Source organism: Temnothorax longispinosus, chromosome 6 (genome assembly GCF_030848805.1).
Source record: "Temnothorax longispinosus isolate EJ_2023e chromosome 6, Tlon_JGU_v1, whole genome shotgun sequence".
NCBI lineage: Eukaryota > Metazoa > Arthropoda > Insecta > Hymenoptera > Formicidae > Temnothorax > Temnothorax longispinosus.
In genome coordinates, this window is record NC_092363.1 from 13,061,880 (window position 1) to 13,076,044 (window position 14,165).

The following is a 14,165-nucleotide window of genomic DNA, read 5'->3' on the forward strand; positions in this document are numbered from 1 at the left end:
ATGTCGGTGATTAAACATAAAATATTTTTATTCGTTATCGTCATCCGAAGATTCGCAATAGATTCCCATCAAATTCGTGACAACGTGCCCCGAGGGCATTTTTTTACTTCAAACAGCCTCATGGCCGACACGTTTGAGATATTCATAAGGTTAGGTATTGCACGCGGTAGGTAAAAGTACATACTTTAAGATAATATAAAGGTCTATTCTGAAAAAACATAAGCTTCATGTCCAGTACGTTGAATATTAGACAATAAAATTTTACTTACGGTCGCAAAGAACTTTCAAGTTGATTTTACGTCAACACGGCTGGAGCAATCTCAACACTGTAAACACACCAAAGATGGGCATACACTAACACGTTTTGGGAATGACGGGTGCTACCCTCTGGTTATTAGTTTTTTAAATAAAGCCGATGTGACAACGTGCCCCGTGTGACAACGTGCCCCGGTCTACCCTACTGCTACCTCGATGGGTAAACCGAGGCTCCGACACAGCACGGTGTGAGCTGCACGGCTTCGCCGACGCATCCAATGTCGCTTACGCCGCTGTCGTCTACATACGCGTTACATCAATTTCAGGGGAAACGACCACCGCATTACTCGCTGGGAAGCCCAAGGTCGCTCCCATCAAACCCATGACCATCCCTCGGCTCAAGCTGTTGGCCGCTGATTTATTATCGCGCCTCATGGAATCGGTGTGCGTCTCCCTAAATCATCCAAATTTCCGACGTCGTTGCTGGACAGATTCAACCACCGTTCGCGAATGGTTGAGGCAACATCCGTCTAATTGGAAGACGTTCGTAGCTCATCGAGTTGCCGCGATCCAATCTCGGGCACCGTACGACGAATGGCATCACGTGCCAACCAAAGACAATCCAGCAGATTGCGCATCAAGAGGACTCCTTGGCACAAACTTTGAGTCCACTTTCCTTTGGTGGCATGGCCCTGATTGGCTACGTCTAGAGCCCTCTGAATGGCCGACCGATCTCGCGTCGTCATCAGAAGTCGCGCAAACAGAAGCCAAATCAATCTCTGTCAATCTCAGGCTAAAGAACCTTGGGATCTCGCTTCTCGATACTCCACGTGGACCCAAACTTCTCCGGATCACCGCCTACGTCATGCGGTTTATCCACCGATATCGGAACGAGTCAAAACAACTATCGGACCTTCCAAACTCAAAGGCTCTAACGGCTAACGATTACCAAAAGGCAAAGCTGTTCTGGCTTCAGACGGTTCAAGCCGAAATATTTGCCGAGGAGCTGCGAGCCCTTCAACAAAAAAAAGCCGCTTTTTTCAAAAAGCGCAATCATCTCCTTGAACCCTTTCATCGACGGCGACAATCTAATTCGTGTAAGCGGGAGGATAGAAAGAGCTCCGCTTCCATTCTGCGTCAAGCATCCGATTCTCTTAGTGCCCCATCCTGTCGTTAAAATGATTGTGCAAGACGAGCACGCACGATCACTGCATGCTGGCGTGCAACTGACGCTAGCTACTCTAAGACGGAAGTTTTGGATACTCCGAGCTCGCAATCTGGTCAAATCGATAATACATCGCTGCGTCACCTGTGCGTGCAAAAGAGCAGCCATTCCCACTCAATTGATGGGGCCATTGCCGCGGGCAAGAGTTTCCGCTCCATCACAAGCTTTCCTTCATTGCGGCGTGGATTACGCGGGCCCGATTGCCACTCGAGCGTCCGCAGGTCGAGGCATCACGTAAATCGTACATCGCTGTATTCATTTGTTTGGCGACAAGAGCGCGAGCTCGTAAGGAGCTACTCTACTTCCGCTTTCCTTGACGCCAACACAAGATTCTGCGCTTGCAGAGGACTACCCGAAGCAATGTATTCCGACAACGGGACTACGTTCACGGGTGCAGACACCGAGTTAACCATTGCATATCGAAAGGCTCTTCAAGACCCTGACTTCCTAAATCGAACAGCGTCAGATAAGGTTACATGGCACTTTATTCCTCCTCACGCCCCCCACTTCGAGGGACTGTGGGAAGCCGGAGTGCGGAACATCAAGCACCATCTTCGCAGAACCATTGGATCGCATACGCTCACGTTCGAAAAGTTCACAACGCTCCTGTGCAAGATTGAGGCTTGCCTAAACTTCCGCCCCCTCGGCGCTTTGACGGATTCGTTCGACAACTACGACCCTCTAACACCAAGGCACTTCTTGATCGGCGCGGCTATCACGGCGATCCCGGAACCTTCGGTCATATTCAAGAAAATCGACTGTCGCGATGGCAGCTGATCCGACATATCACTGAACGATTTTGGAAAATTTGGCAAAACGACTACGTAAATACGCTGCAACAACGAGTCAAGTGGCGTAAAACTCAGCCTTCAATTAAAGTCGGCTCGATGGTCCTAGTCCGGAATTCAACATTGCCCCCATGTAAATGGGAGCTTGGGCGAGTCATACGCTGTCACGAGGGCTCAGACGGATTAGTGCGCGTTGTCTCAATTAAAACGGCAAAATCGGAGTATAAGCGACCTATCGCCCAATTATGTTTATTACCGATCGATATCGAGTCACAACGCGACGACGCGTCAAAGACCCCCAAATAGATGCAATCCTTCGGTTAAATTTGTAGTCTTAGAAAAGAAGAATCTCTAGTTGTAAGGTGCGACATTAGAAGGCAAAAATCTCTAGTCTGTAAGTTGCGACATGTAATAATTTTGCGTCTTTGTAAACAAAATATTTGATTAAGTCAAACCATGCGATTCGAGGGACTGAGCGATCACGTCTTTCGAAGTTGTAACTCGGCGGTCCGGAAGCAGCCTTGTGGAAATGAAACCCGGTCAATTCTCTACATTCGAAACTGTCGTTTCGAGGCGGGCGGTTTGTTTAGGATCGAAAGATCTAAAATGCATGAGTCGAAGCACCGTAACATTTTCGCGATCCACCGAGCGGCGCCACCTCTTGGATCGTCAAACGTGATCGCGATGTTTCTCGAACGAAAGCGCCGCGGCGCGATCAGATCAGATCATGTCTGAGTTGCGTGCGATTTAGTCAAAGCGAACGGTCCGTCGCGAGTAATAAAGTTCCGACTGTTACTCCGAAAAGTGTGGAGTTGCTCGACACTCCCAGTTTTACCGCTGACTTTCTAAAGACATCGCCGTGTCGTAGATCGGAAAAAGTATCTCTGTATCGTCGATCGTGCAACTCAGAGAACCGAAAATCGACTTCGGTTCACAACGCGAGTCTCCATTCCGGAGCAAGCGGCAAGCCTTACGCGCTTCGATTTGCGGTGCAGCGAAATTTAGTGCCTCGCGAAGTACTACGCAGGCCACTGTAATAAACATTAAAGAGTGTTAAATCAAGTGAGGACATTTCAAGTTATTCTCCGGATTTTTCCAGTCCCGAAACCTTATCGCCTCACTCGAGACGAGTTCCAGCATTTCTTCTCTTTCCACTCCCCTCTCGCCCGCTCAAGCGAACGCGGTGGAATTCGCTACAGTGTGCAAATTAGAAACTTGCACATTGTTTCCTTATCATTGCAGATCGCTACCATTGCTCTTATTTTATTTCGCTCATAAAGCTTCCTCTATGAGGAAGCCAAACTAATAAATACTAATAATTATGCCTCAAATAAAATACAAGCTTCCTCATAAGAGAAGCTTTGTGAGCAAAATAAAATAAATAGGAGCAATGGTATTTTTATCTGTTATTGACTTTTTAAAGTCGATAACAGTTAAAAAAAAAAGTTACATTTTTATTTACTTTTTGTAGATATAATTTTCTTACTTAAATATTTTGTGAAGTATGACAATTATTTAAAATAAAGACTGTTTTTATTTACTTTTTTTTCCCATTAAAAGACCCCCAATTTTAACAAGAAATCAAAGTTTATGCTAAAAATATACTTATAATATTGTAAGATTGGCGTTAGTGTAGCGGATGTAGTGACGACATCTAACCATGCGAGGTTGGTAGCGCTAGCGAGTCGAATCCGACTTGCTTCAAAATCCGGAGCGAGCGATTACTTCGTTTCTGAGTGTCGAATCGGTGAAGCGTACTCTGATTTTCGGTGACGTGAGTCAAGGGATATATGTGTCGCGAGTGAGTAAGAACCTCGGTACTCCGCGCGTGCTGTGAGGAATTAAGAGCCTCGAGAGATAAAGACTGCGTTCGAAGTGGAGTAGTGTTACTCCAATGCGTACTCCGGACCATGCGAGTATAATGCGTTCGAAACTGCGCAATCTGTGCTTCTAATAAATGTTTGTTACCGCAATAAAATTGTATTTCTGATCCCGCCCATCCCCCTGATATTCAAATTTGAATAAGAACATTACAATATTATATAAATTTTTATATGAAATATTTATATAACAATCAGTCACAGAGCGTGAGTGAATTATTATATTATATAGATAATAATTTAAGAGTTTCCGCACACGACTTTCGTATGGTCACGTAGCGTAACGTAACGTTAGTCAACGCACATGAAACGTATCGGTTAGAGCCTCCGCACAAGCTCTCGCATGGTAACGTAACGTAGATCAACGCACAAGAAACGTATAACGCCGTAACGGCCGTAACCAATACGTTTCTTGTGCGTTGGCTCACGTTACGTTATGCTACGTGACCATACGAGAGTCTTGTGCGGTGGCTCTAATTTTGTAAAAGTGACATTATTTATGACCTGTCTTAAGGGGATCCTATGCCAAAGGCCGAACTCCAATTATGTCGATAATTTCGATTGTTTTTTATGAATAGAATAGAAATACTGTTATAGAATAGAATTATTGTTTCCCCTATAAGGTTTACAAGGCGTTTTTTAATAAAGGGGAGTTTACATACGCAATGATTAGTGGTGCCAACTGACTGGCATTCATTTGTGCCAGAAACTGACTGATAAAGTCACAAGTGTTTACACAGTGATGATATTGGCGTATAATATAAAAAATATTTAACATTTATTAATTAAACAATGTAAATGACAGCAGGCATATAACCTCGAATTTTGAGGTTATTTGCTTTGGCCAAAAATCGTCAGTAAACGCTACATTACTAACGCCAGTTTGTATTAAGTGTTTACACTTGCATTTTTACTGGCGTTAGTCGATTGGAGCCACTAATCATTGCGTGCGTAAACTCCCCTTAATAAACGTTCTAAAACCTTTGCGCTCAATTCTATATCATCTACGACTAAACCTCTTATTATTTCGCCGCGCGCGCACGCGCACGCGCACGCACGCACGCACGCACGCCTCGCTCTTATCACTATTCTTACATCTACTTACAACTATCTTAGAACTAACTTATCTACTACTGCTGCGCTCGCCTTCGGAACTTCCGTTTCCCATTCTCACCATTATTCTTCTTTTCTCTTTCTCGCTTATACATTTTCTCTCCTCATCCTTTTATTCTGTCCTCCTCACTCCCCTCTCTCATTTCTTCCACTGCCTTCATCCAATTTTCCCCCTCGCCCTCTTCTCCCAGCATCCTCCCCATTGTCTCCTGCCATCCTTCTCCCTTCCAGTTTTCCCATCTCACGCATCTTTCCCATATATGCTCCCCTGTCTTCTCCTCTGCCCTGCATATCCTGCATTTCCTTTTTTGTACGTCTTCCCAATATAACCTTTTCCTCAGCTTATTCCCTAGCCTAAACCTCGCTATCCTTCTCCACCTCACCTCTGACTATCCCTTTTTAAGTATTTCGGTATCTCTTCTTCCATTATCCCCTTGTACCATTTATTGTATTGTGGCCGTTTGCCACTATCGTTCGGGCGTCGCGTGCCCTCCGCAGGGTAGGAGACGCCGCAGCGTATGTAGGGACGTCGAGTGAGCTGAGAGACTGAGTGTATAATAAATATGTCGTTTATTTCCAATTTCCTATCTACAGAGGTTGGCATGTCAGTGTGCTGAAGGTGGCCCTGAAAATGGCCGTTCGGGCTCTTCTTGTGCGGTGGCCCTGAGAAGGTTTCTTCTCCCTCTCACTCCCGGATGCGCTCACGCCAGATGATGGCGGGCTGCTTTCGCGTTCTCCGGAATGCGCTGAACTTCCGCCAGGCAGGCGGTGTCCCCGGTGGAGTGTAGGACGGCTCCGGCTTCTCGGTCTGCGTGGCCTGTGACTCGAGTGGTGGTGGATCGTCGGTCTGAGTCTCCTGGGATGAGGTGATCTCCCACTCCTGGTCGGTCTGTACCTCCCTGGTGTCGCGTGGAGGCTGGTGTTGCACACCTCGGTGCACGCGTACCGGGGGAATGGTCTGCGTCCCCTGGTGTACCCTCTCTGCAGGCGACGGCGGCAGCGGCGACAGGAGTGGAGGCACCGTCTACGACAATCGAGGAGAGGTGTAGCGTCGGACTTTCACGTCCCACGTGGAGATGACTTGGCGTGGAGGGCGAGTCAGTCACACCGGCGAGAGATAGCGGGACGAGCTTCCACTGTTGGCCTGGACGGTAGTCCAGGAGCCGCTGAGGATGTCTCGGTGGCGGCGAGCGGAGTGGCGCAGCTTGTCTTGGCGGTGGTCGTAACTTAGGCGGCGGCAAGACGACGGCAAGTTATCAAAAGAACTCTTCTTCTACTCCAAGTTATGAGCTTGTAGAGCAGTCGAAAGCTGTCTAGGCCGTCGTCGCGAGGCCTTATATTCCTCCTTGGTCGGAAATTAAACGCGAGAAAACCTGCCCTCTGTTGGCGGCACTCTCGTATATCTTCGCGGGCCGCACATCGGGCCCACGCGCTCGGCGCGTGATCGGTGAGCGCGCGCGCGGTGCGCGTACCGTTATTCCAATTGCTCGGTAAATTGTGTGTGGTCGGAAGACCGCCACATGTATCTTAACTCTTTTATCTTTTCTCCATTCTTCTCGCTCTTTTTCCTCAATTCTACTACAATCCATTCTCTTCTCCTCTCCTTTTTCACTGACAATGTCTTTATAAAATTCCTTTCTTTCTTGTTCCCAACAACCTATTATCCTCCCAGTTCCCCATCTTTCTTTTATTTCCTCCAAACGTTTTCTTGCTATCTCTCCTCCCGTTCCTTCTTTTAACCTTCTCTCAAATCTCCACGCTCTCTTCCTCGCTCTCCCCCTCATCATCCTCATTTTTCGTTCTTTCCTTACTAAGTACTAGTGTCCTCCAATCTACATCCAATATCCATCTCAGACATCTTTCACGTACACCTTCTATTTCTTTTCTTTTTTTCCACCCTTACACCTCAACCCCATAACTCATCACATTCCACACCAACGTGTAATACAACCAAATCCTTCTATCCCAGTCCTTTCCCCATAACCTTTTCCCTATCCACCACATTTCCCTCATCATAATCACCGTTTTTTCTTCTGTCTCTTATATGCGCTTCTTGCCCTCCATTTTGCATCAGCGTGTATCCCAGGTACTTGAACTCCTTAACTTCTTCCAATCTCTATTCTTTTCACCTCCAGTCGTACCTCACCCTCTACCCTCCTCCTTTCCTAAATCTCATTTCTTTGTTTTCTCTGTGTTTAGTTCCAGCCCTTTTTCTTCAAGATATCTCTTAAGTCTGCTTATCATAGATCTCATGTCCCGCTCCTCTTCTGCTAGTATAGCTACATCATCCGCATACATCAGCGTGTACAACTTCTCTCCTTTTAACTTTACCTCTCCCCACCTTCCCTTTTTAATATAATCTTTCACATCCGCTAATAGTATTATAAATAACAACGAGCGGGTATCCTTGCCTAACCCGTCCAAAATTTATCTCCCTTTCTCCCCAAAACTCTTACCCTACTTTTCGTCTCCCTTAAAATCTCCTCTACTCTACATACCAAATCCCTCTTTCCCTCATCGCTTTTATCAAAACCCCCCTATCCACCGAATCAAATGCCGCTTTCAGATCAACAAATAATTCCACCATTTTTCCTTATTTTCTCCCTATTCTGCTGTTTATCAAATAGTTCAGAGCATATATCTGGTCCACCGTTCCCATTCCTCTTCTAAAACCTGCCTGATTACCCGGTACCAAATTCTTCCCCTCGATTTCCTCTCTTAATCTATTGGCCAAAACGGCTGTATATATTTTGTACAACGAAGCCATTATTGTCACTCCTCTATAGTCGTTTGTTCTCTCCCTCTCCCCTTCTTTAAAATTGGCACTATTTCTCCCTCCTTCCATTGCTCCGGCCATCCCTCTCCTTTCCACACCCTCTTACATATGTCCCATGCCCAACTCACCAACTCTTCTCCCCCGTATTTCCACACCTCATTCGGTATACCGTTACCTATCGCTTTTCCATCTTTTAATTTACTTATAACATTCCTTACTTCTCCCAACCCCAACTCTGCTTCCTCTTGTCTTTTTATCTCCCCATCTCCCCTCATCACTTTACTTTCCACTCCATCTAATAAATCCATAAAATATATCTTCCATTTATCCGCCTTTATCTCCTCATTTATCCTCTTCCTTTTTCTTCTCTCTCTCTACCTACTAGCTCCCATACTTTCCCTTCTATCTTCGCTTCTCCAGCTTTTACTATCATTTTCGTCCTTCCTTCTATCTTCTGTCTTTCGCACATTTCTCTCTATTCCCTCCTCTTTTTCTTATACTCTCTCGCTTCCCCATCTCCCTTCCTCCATTTCCTCAGCCCTTTTCTTACCACTCTCTTTTTTCCTCTGCATTTTTCATTTTACCATCCTTTTTTGTTGCTAGTTTTTCTCCCTTTTTCGTTCTCCTCTGTTATTCCTTTTATCCTATCTGAAACTTCATCTATTTCTTCCTGAATGCTTCTCTCCCCTACTCTTACATCTCCTATCCTTCTCCTGAACTCACTCCTCCCCTCTTCATTTCATACTCCTCTCTTTCGTACTTTTCTCTCTTCTTCTCTCTTTCTTTCCCTCCTCCACTTGCCTCTAATCCATACCACTACCGGATAATGATCCGAGTCTACCATTTCCCCTACCTCTAATTTCTCTACTCTTTCCTTTACCTTCCATTCTCCTAACACGTAATCTATTACCGTTTCTCCTCTATCTCTCGAATATGTGATCTCCCCATCTTTGTCTTCCTTCGTGCTCTCATTCAAAATAGACCATCCCCTTTTCTCAATAAATTCAATTAATTTTCTCCTTTCCTTGTTCACTTTCTTGTTTTTTGACCTTCTCCCTTTCTTTTCCATTATCAGCTCTACCTCGTCTTCAAATCCCCCCTTCTCCTCCTGTTCTCACATTGAAGTCACCTCCTATTAATGTTTTCACGTCCTCTCTAACTGTCTCCATCCACTCCTTCAATCCTTCTAATTTCTTTTCCATATCATTATTCACGTATACTCCAATTATCCTCCATCTTTCCTCTCCTATCCTTACTAAACATTCCATTTTGCCTTCCTCTTTCCTCCTCCCCTTCTTTTCTTTTTCTTCTACTATCCCCTTTCTTATCCCCAACAACATCCTCTCTATCGCCTTTTCTTTCTTGTTCCTTCTCTTCGCTATCTGCGCCTTCCAGTTGTACTCCCTCGGTAGCCCTGCTTTCATCTTTCCCCATCCTTTTTCATCCAGCCATGTCTCTATCATAATTATTATATCCCATTCTCTTATTCCTTCCCAAAACTCTTCATTTTTATTCATCACTTTAGCTACGTTCCAGAACGCTACCTTCCATGCTCCATCTTCACCTGCTCCACTCCTGTCTTCTTTTGTCTTTGCATCCCCCCGCCATCCACTTTCCGCCACCACCGTCATCTTGAACTCCTTCCTCTCCTTCCTTCTCGAGCGTTATTTGTTCTCCTCTTTCTTCCGCCCCCATCTTTCTCTTTCCTCTCCTTATTTCACCTTCTCTCCCTCGGCTTACTCTTTCTCTCTCCTTCTTCGCATCCCCTCTTCTTTTTCCCCTTCCCCTCTTGCTTCACACTCATCCACTTCCTTTCCACCTCCCGTCACAACCTCTCCCTCTCTCTCCTCGCTCGACGTACTACTACTTCTAGTCTAGCCATCTTCACTCTTCTCCCCTCTCCCTCCACACCCTGCCTTCATTATCTCGCAGTACTTCTTCCTCATCATCCCATTTCCATCACTCACCACTTCCTTCTATCTGAATTCTTCCATAACTTACCCACACTCCCTTTTCATCTCCCCTTTCTTTTCTTGCTATGCCTTCTATTTTCCACCTCATTCTTCTCTCCTTCCATGTCAGGTCATCATCTATTCTGATTCCCCTTTCTCTCAGCCTTCTCCTTTCATTCATAATCTTCCTTTTTTGCTCTTAATTTTTTAAGCTCACAACTGTTAGTGCTACTCCTCCATCTCTGCCTCCCTCTATTATTTTCATGTACAACCGTCTCTATTCCTATCTCCTTTACTATTTTTATAATATTCTTTTCCACCTTCTTCCTTCCACTTTTTGCTTCTCTCACCATGACGTTTCTCCTTCTCCTTTCTCTCTCTCTCTCTCTCTCTCTCTCTCTTATTTCTATCTTTTTTTCTATTTGCTTTACACTTCTCTCCATCTCTCCTCCTCCCCTTACCCGTGTCACTACTCCATTCTCTTCCTTCATCAGTTTTTCACACTTCTGTTCTATCTCCTCTATTCTTGATTTGAGCTCCTCTCTTTCTTTCATCCATCTCTCCTCTTTTTTCCTGAATTCTTTTTTAACTTCTTCTATCTCTTCCTTCATCTTTCTCTCCTGCTTCTTGAATCTCTCCTTTACATTTATCATCATGCACTTGAAGTCCTCTCTCATCTCTCTTATCATTTCCTTTAATTCTTTCTCCTTCTTAATACATTCGGTCTCCTTTGCCATCTCTGTTGGCGATCTTGGAACCTTTTTACTTTTTCCAAAAATTTCACTCTTCTCCAGCTCAACTTTTTCTCTCTTCCTTCTCCATATCTCATCTAGACTCCCCAAGCTGTCACTCCTTTCTCTCTCTTTTGCTCCTTTCCTTTTAATAAACCCCGCGTTTCCCCTACTTCCTTCTGCCCTACCCCCCTTTTCGCCTCCGTCCTCCTTCTCGCTCATCTTATCTTGTGAACTCTATAACTATTCTGCTCTATACCCGACTGTGCCCAACCACGTGCTATTGCTCCGCAATGTCTTTCTCTCTCTCCTTTATGCCTTCTCTGTCTATACCCGTGCGCGAGCTCGCGCTGTCGCTTGACGCTCGCTGTTGAGTATTTTCCTGCTTCGTATTTGACTTTTTTTCTCTTTTTGATAGAGTGAGCTACAGGAAACTTTTCTCTAGGGACATAGTGAACTTTTTAGTTATTACAACTCTCTAGGTTTTATAGAATATGAGGAGGTCGCTTGTGCGACGAGTTCAGTTCAGTTCGGTTCAGCAAGCCAATATGGCGAGTCGTGTATAAGTATAAGTATCCGTTCTTTCGAGTTGTGTTACAATAAATTACTTAATTGAATTCACGTCTACCCTTCGATATACCAACCAACACGAGTCCTTAACAGAACACTCGCCTCTGTCTACCTTGTCGCACCTTTATATGTTTCCTATACTATACTTGCCTTTATCCTATCACATCCGCTAATACTTTATTCTTTGAATTGTCACCTCTCAATCCTATCTCCTCGCTTTCTCTCGCACTTTCGCACTCCCTCACCTCCACTCTTTCTCTCTCTCTCTCTCTCTCTCTCTCTCTCTCTCTCTCTCTCTCACTCTCAAACGCCCTATGCTCCTCCACCCGCTTCTCCGGCCAGCCGAAATCACATTCACGCTCACCCGTGTCACTCTCACGCACACCGGAAACGGAAGTCCCCGATTGTTTTCTATGTTACCGGCCTATATATGTCCTTATATACACAAGGATATAAACAAGGATAGACAAGGTTATGATACACACACATACGCACGAATCGTAGTATATATTATACTCTTATATTAGACTCCTAATTTCGATTTGGAGGATTCGACAATGTTCTTTCGTGTATTTCAACCCCAGGGAACTTGTTTTCAATGTTCGTACAAACTGCAACTGTTATATGAAGTACATGTTATGATGAGTTGATAGCTTGTTTACAACTTGAGACGCCATGTTGAGATAAAAGTAGGTAAAGAAATTTGTAAATCTGTAATTATTTCTGGTTTTCCATCTAAAAAAGAGTTCCCTGGAATCATTGATATATATGTACTGCAATTGTGGAGGAGCATTTTCAATTCTGTCAAATTAATGCGAAGAAAGACTTACAAAAATGGTAATTTTGTCGGTAATACAGACGGCTATAAGATTTTCTTAATAAAAAAAAACTGATTATATGAAAAGATCGTTTTTTTTCCTTTTACTAACCTTTTCGAAAAATCATATCGGTGGAAAAATTTTTATAATAAGTTTAATTTCTAGGAAAATACCATTTGGTTAATAAAAATGGTCGTATTGAAAAGAGTATCGATGCCCACAAAGGTGCGACCACAGTAGGTAGATGGAGTTCTGATGGTTCTGCATTATTGACAGGTACGACATTATCTTATTGTTATTAATTCATTGTTTCAAAATATATAATGTCGATTGTAGCTGGTGAGGATGGGTTAATCAAGATCTGGTCTCGCAGTGGTATGCTTCGATCTACATTAGTAAAAGCAAGCCTTCCTATATTAACATCAAGCTGGAGTCCTGACTGTTCAATGATATTATATTCCCAGGGTGGAAATTTACTCCTTCAGTCATTTAATTCTAACTCCAAACCATACAAGGTATGTTAAACATTTTCTTGTTTTACTTTATATATTATATTATAGTTATAAGATTATTGTAGAAAATGTTGGTTCCTTTGCAATAAATTCTCAATGATGGTTATACTTCGTTTATTAGTGGACTGTATAATTAAGTTCTTTCGTCGTTCTACTGCGATCACTCAACGCTCGCAAATCATATTATATGTATCGTATTAATTGTACTGTAGGACTGTGTCTGTCTGACCGCTTGTTGACTATTTATAAGTTTAAGTCATACCTCTACTGAACGTCATTCCTACCTAATTGTTCGTTCAAACGAATTTCAAAACGATATCGTCGCGTACATCAATTATCGCTCGCTTTCACGATTGTCTTACATTAATCTTATACAAAGATGTATTATATTACATTACATCACATTACGTTACGTTACGTTACGTTACGTTACGTTACATTGCGGATTATATATGATCCCAGAACCATACATGATGCAGAATATTCATATATATGAGACTTTAGTAAAAAGTTAATGTGTTCTATATGTGACTTTTACTCGATTCAATTACGGCTTTAACCCAAATTTAGTTCTAATTTGATTCTTATTAAAACGTATTTTGGCTTAAATATTGTATTGTATTGTATGCGTTTATTGTTTCTCCCCGCAGGGCTTACAAGACGTTTTTTGTGAGGAACGATCCCAAACCTCTTACAAGTACAACTCCCCTTATACCAGACCTGGCCGCGTGCGACCCTTTACATCCTAGTACCCCCCACCCTTTCGGACCCTGCCTCTCCTTTTCTTCCTCCTGGCCGCTTCTTCCGTTGGACTTCCTTGGGACCCCCTCTTTCCGTTCTCCATGCTCCAACACCTCAGCTCTCCGCCTCCTCACCGCTCCCGTCTCTGTAACACCTCCTCCCTTTCCCCCTTGTCTCCTCTCCTCTCCCCCCTTCTTCGACCCCCAGCCCTCCCTACCCTTACTTCTTCTCCCATTTCCCCTCGTCATCGTTCCACACAATCTCCTTTCCATCCACCCATATTCTCCTGTTTTCCACCCGCGTTCTTCTTCCCTTGTCTCTCTCTTCTCTTGCCTTCTCCAGCAACCTCCACCTCGTCTTTCTCTTCTCCATGGACAGGTCATCGTCCACCCCTATCCCCCACCTCTGCCTAATTATCCCATACCTTTCTAACAGCTCCGCTCTCTCCTTCTCATCCTCCAACTCCACTATCAGCACCTCTCTCCTTCCCTCCCCACTTCTTTCCCAGACCCTTCTAATTCTCGGCACTCTACCTAGCACCTTCTCTGCCACCCTTTCCATCATACCTCTCTTTTCTTCTGCGTCCCTCCCGTCTAGCCCCCTCCAGATCACATTCCTCTTTTTTCTCTCTCTTTGCTCCCTCTCCTCTTCCAGCCTCTTTCCTTCACTCTCTCCTTTAGGCTCCTTGACTTCTCGCTTCCTTCCTTCTCTCTTCCCTCCACCTCCTTCTGTGGCCCTTCCCTTTTCTCTTCCGCCTCCTTCTGTGAACCTTTCCTCTTACATTCTACCCTCCCCGCCTCCTCC

At 44.3% G+C, this 14,165-nt stretch overlaps 1 protein-coding gene across 8 annotated transcripts in view; it reads left to right on the top strand.

The window, feature by feature from the left end:
* The window catches only part of Oseg5 (intraflagellar transport protein Oseg5), a 237,411-nt gene that overhangs the window by 53,042 nt on the left and 170,204 nt on the right, over window positions 1-14,165 (top strand). For all 8 annotated transcript variants that reach the window (XR_011732726.1, XM_071782394.1, XM_071782393.1 and 5 more), the window contains 2 exons: window positions 12,274-12,384; window positions 12,445-12,623. Coding sequence is in view for 7 of the 8 variants with exons in the window: in XM_071782394.1 (XP_071638495.1) it covers window positions 12,274-12,384; window positions 12,445-12,623 (290 nt within the window). In the remaining variant the exon portion in view is untranslated. The remainder of the gene's footprint in view (window positions 1-12,273; window positions 12,385-12,444; window positions 12,624-14,165) is intronic.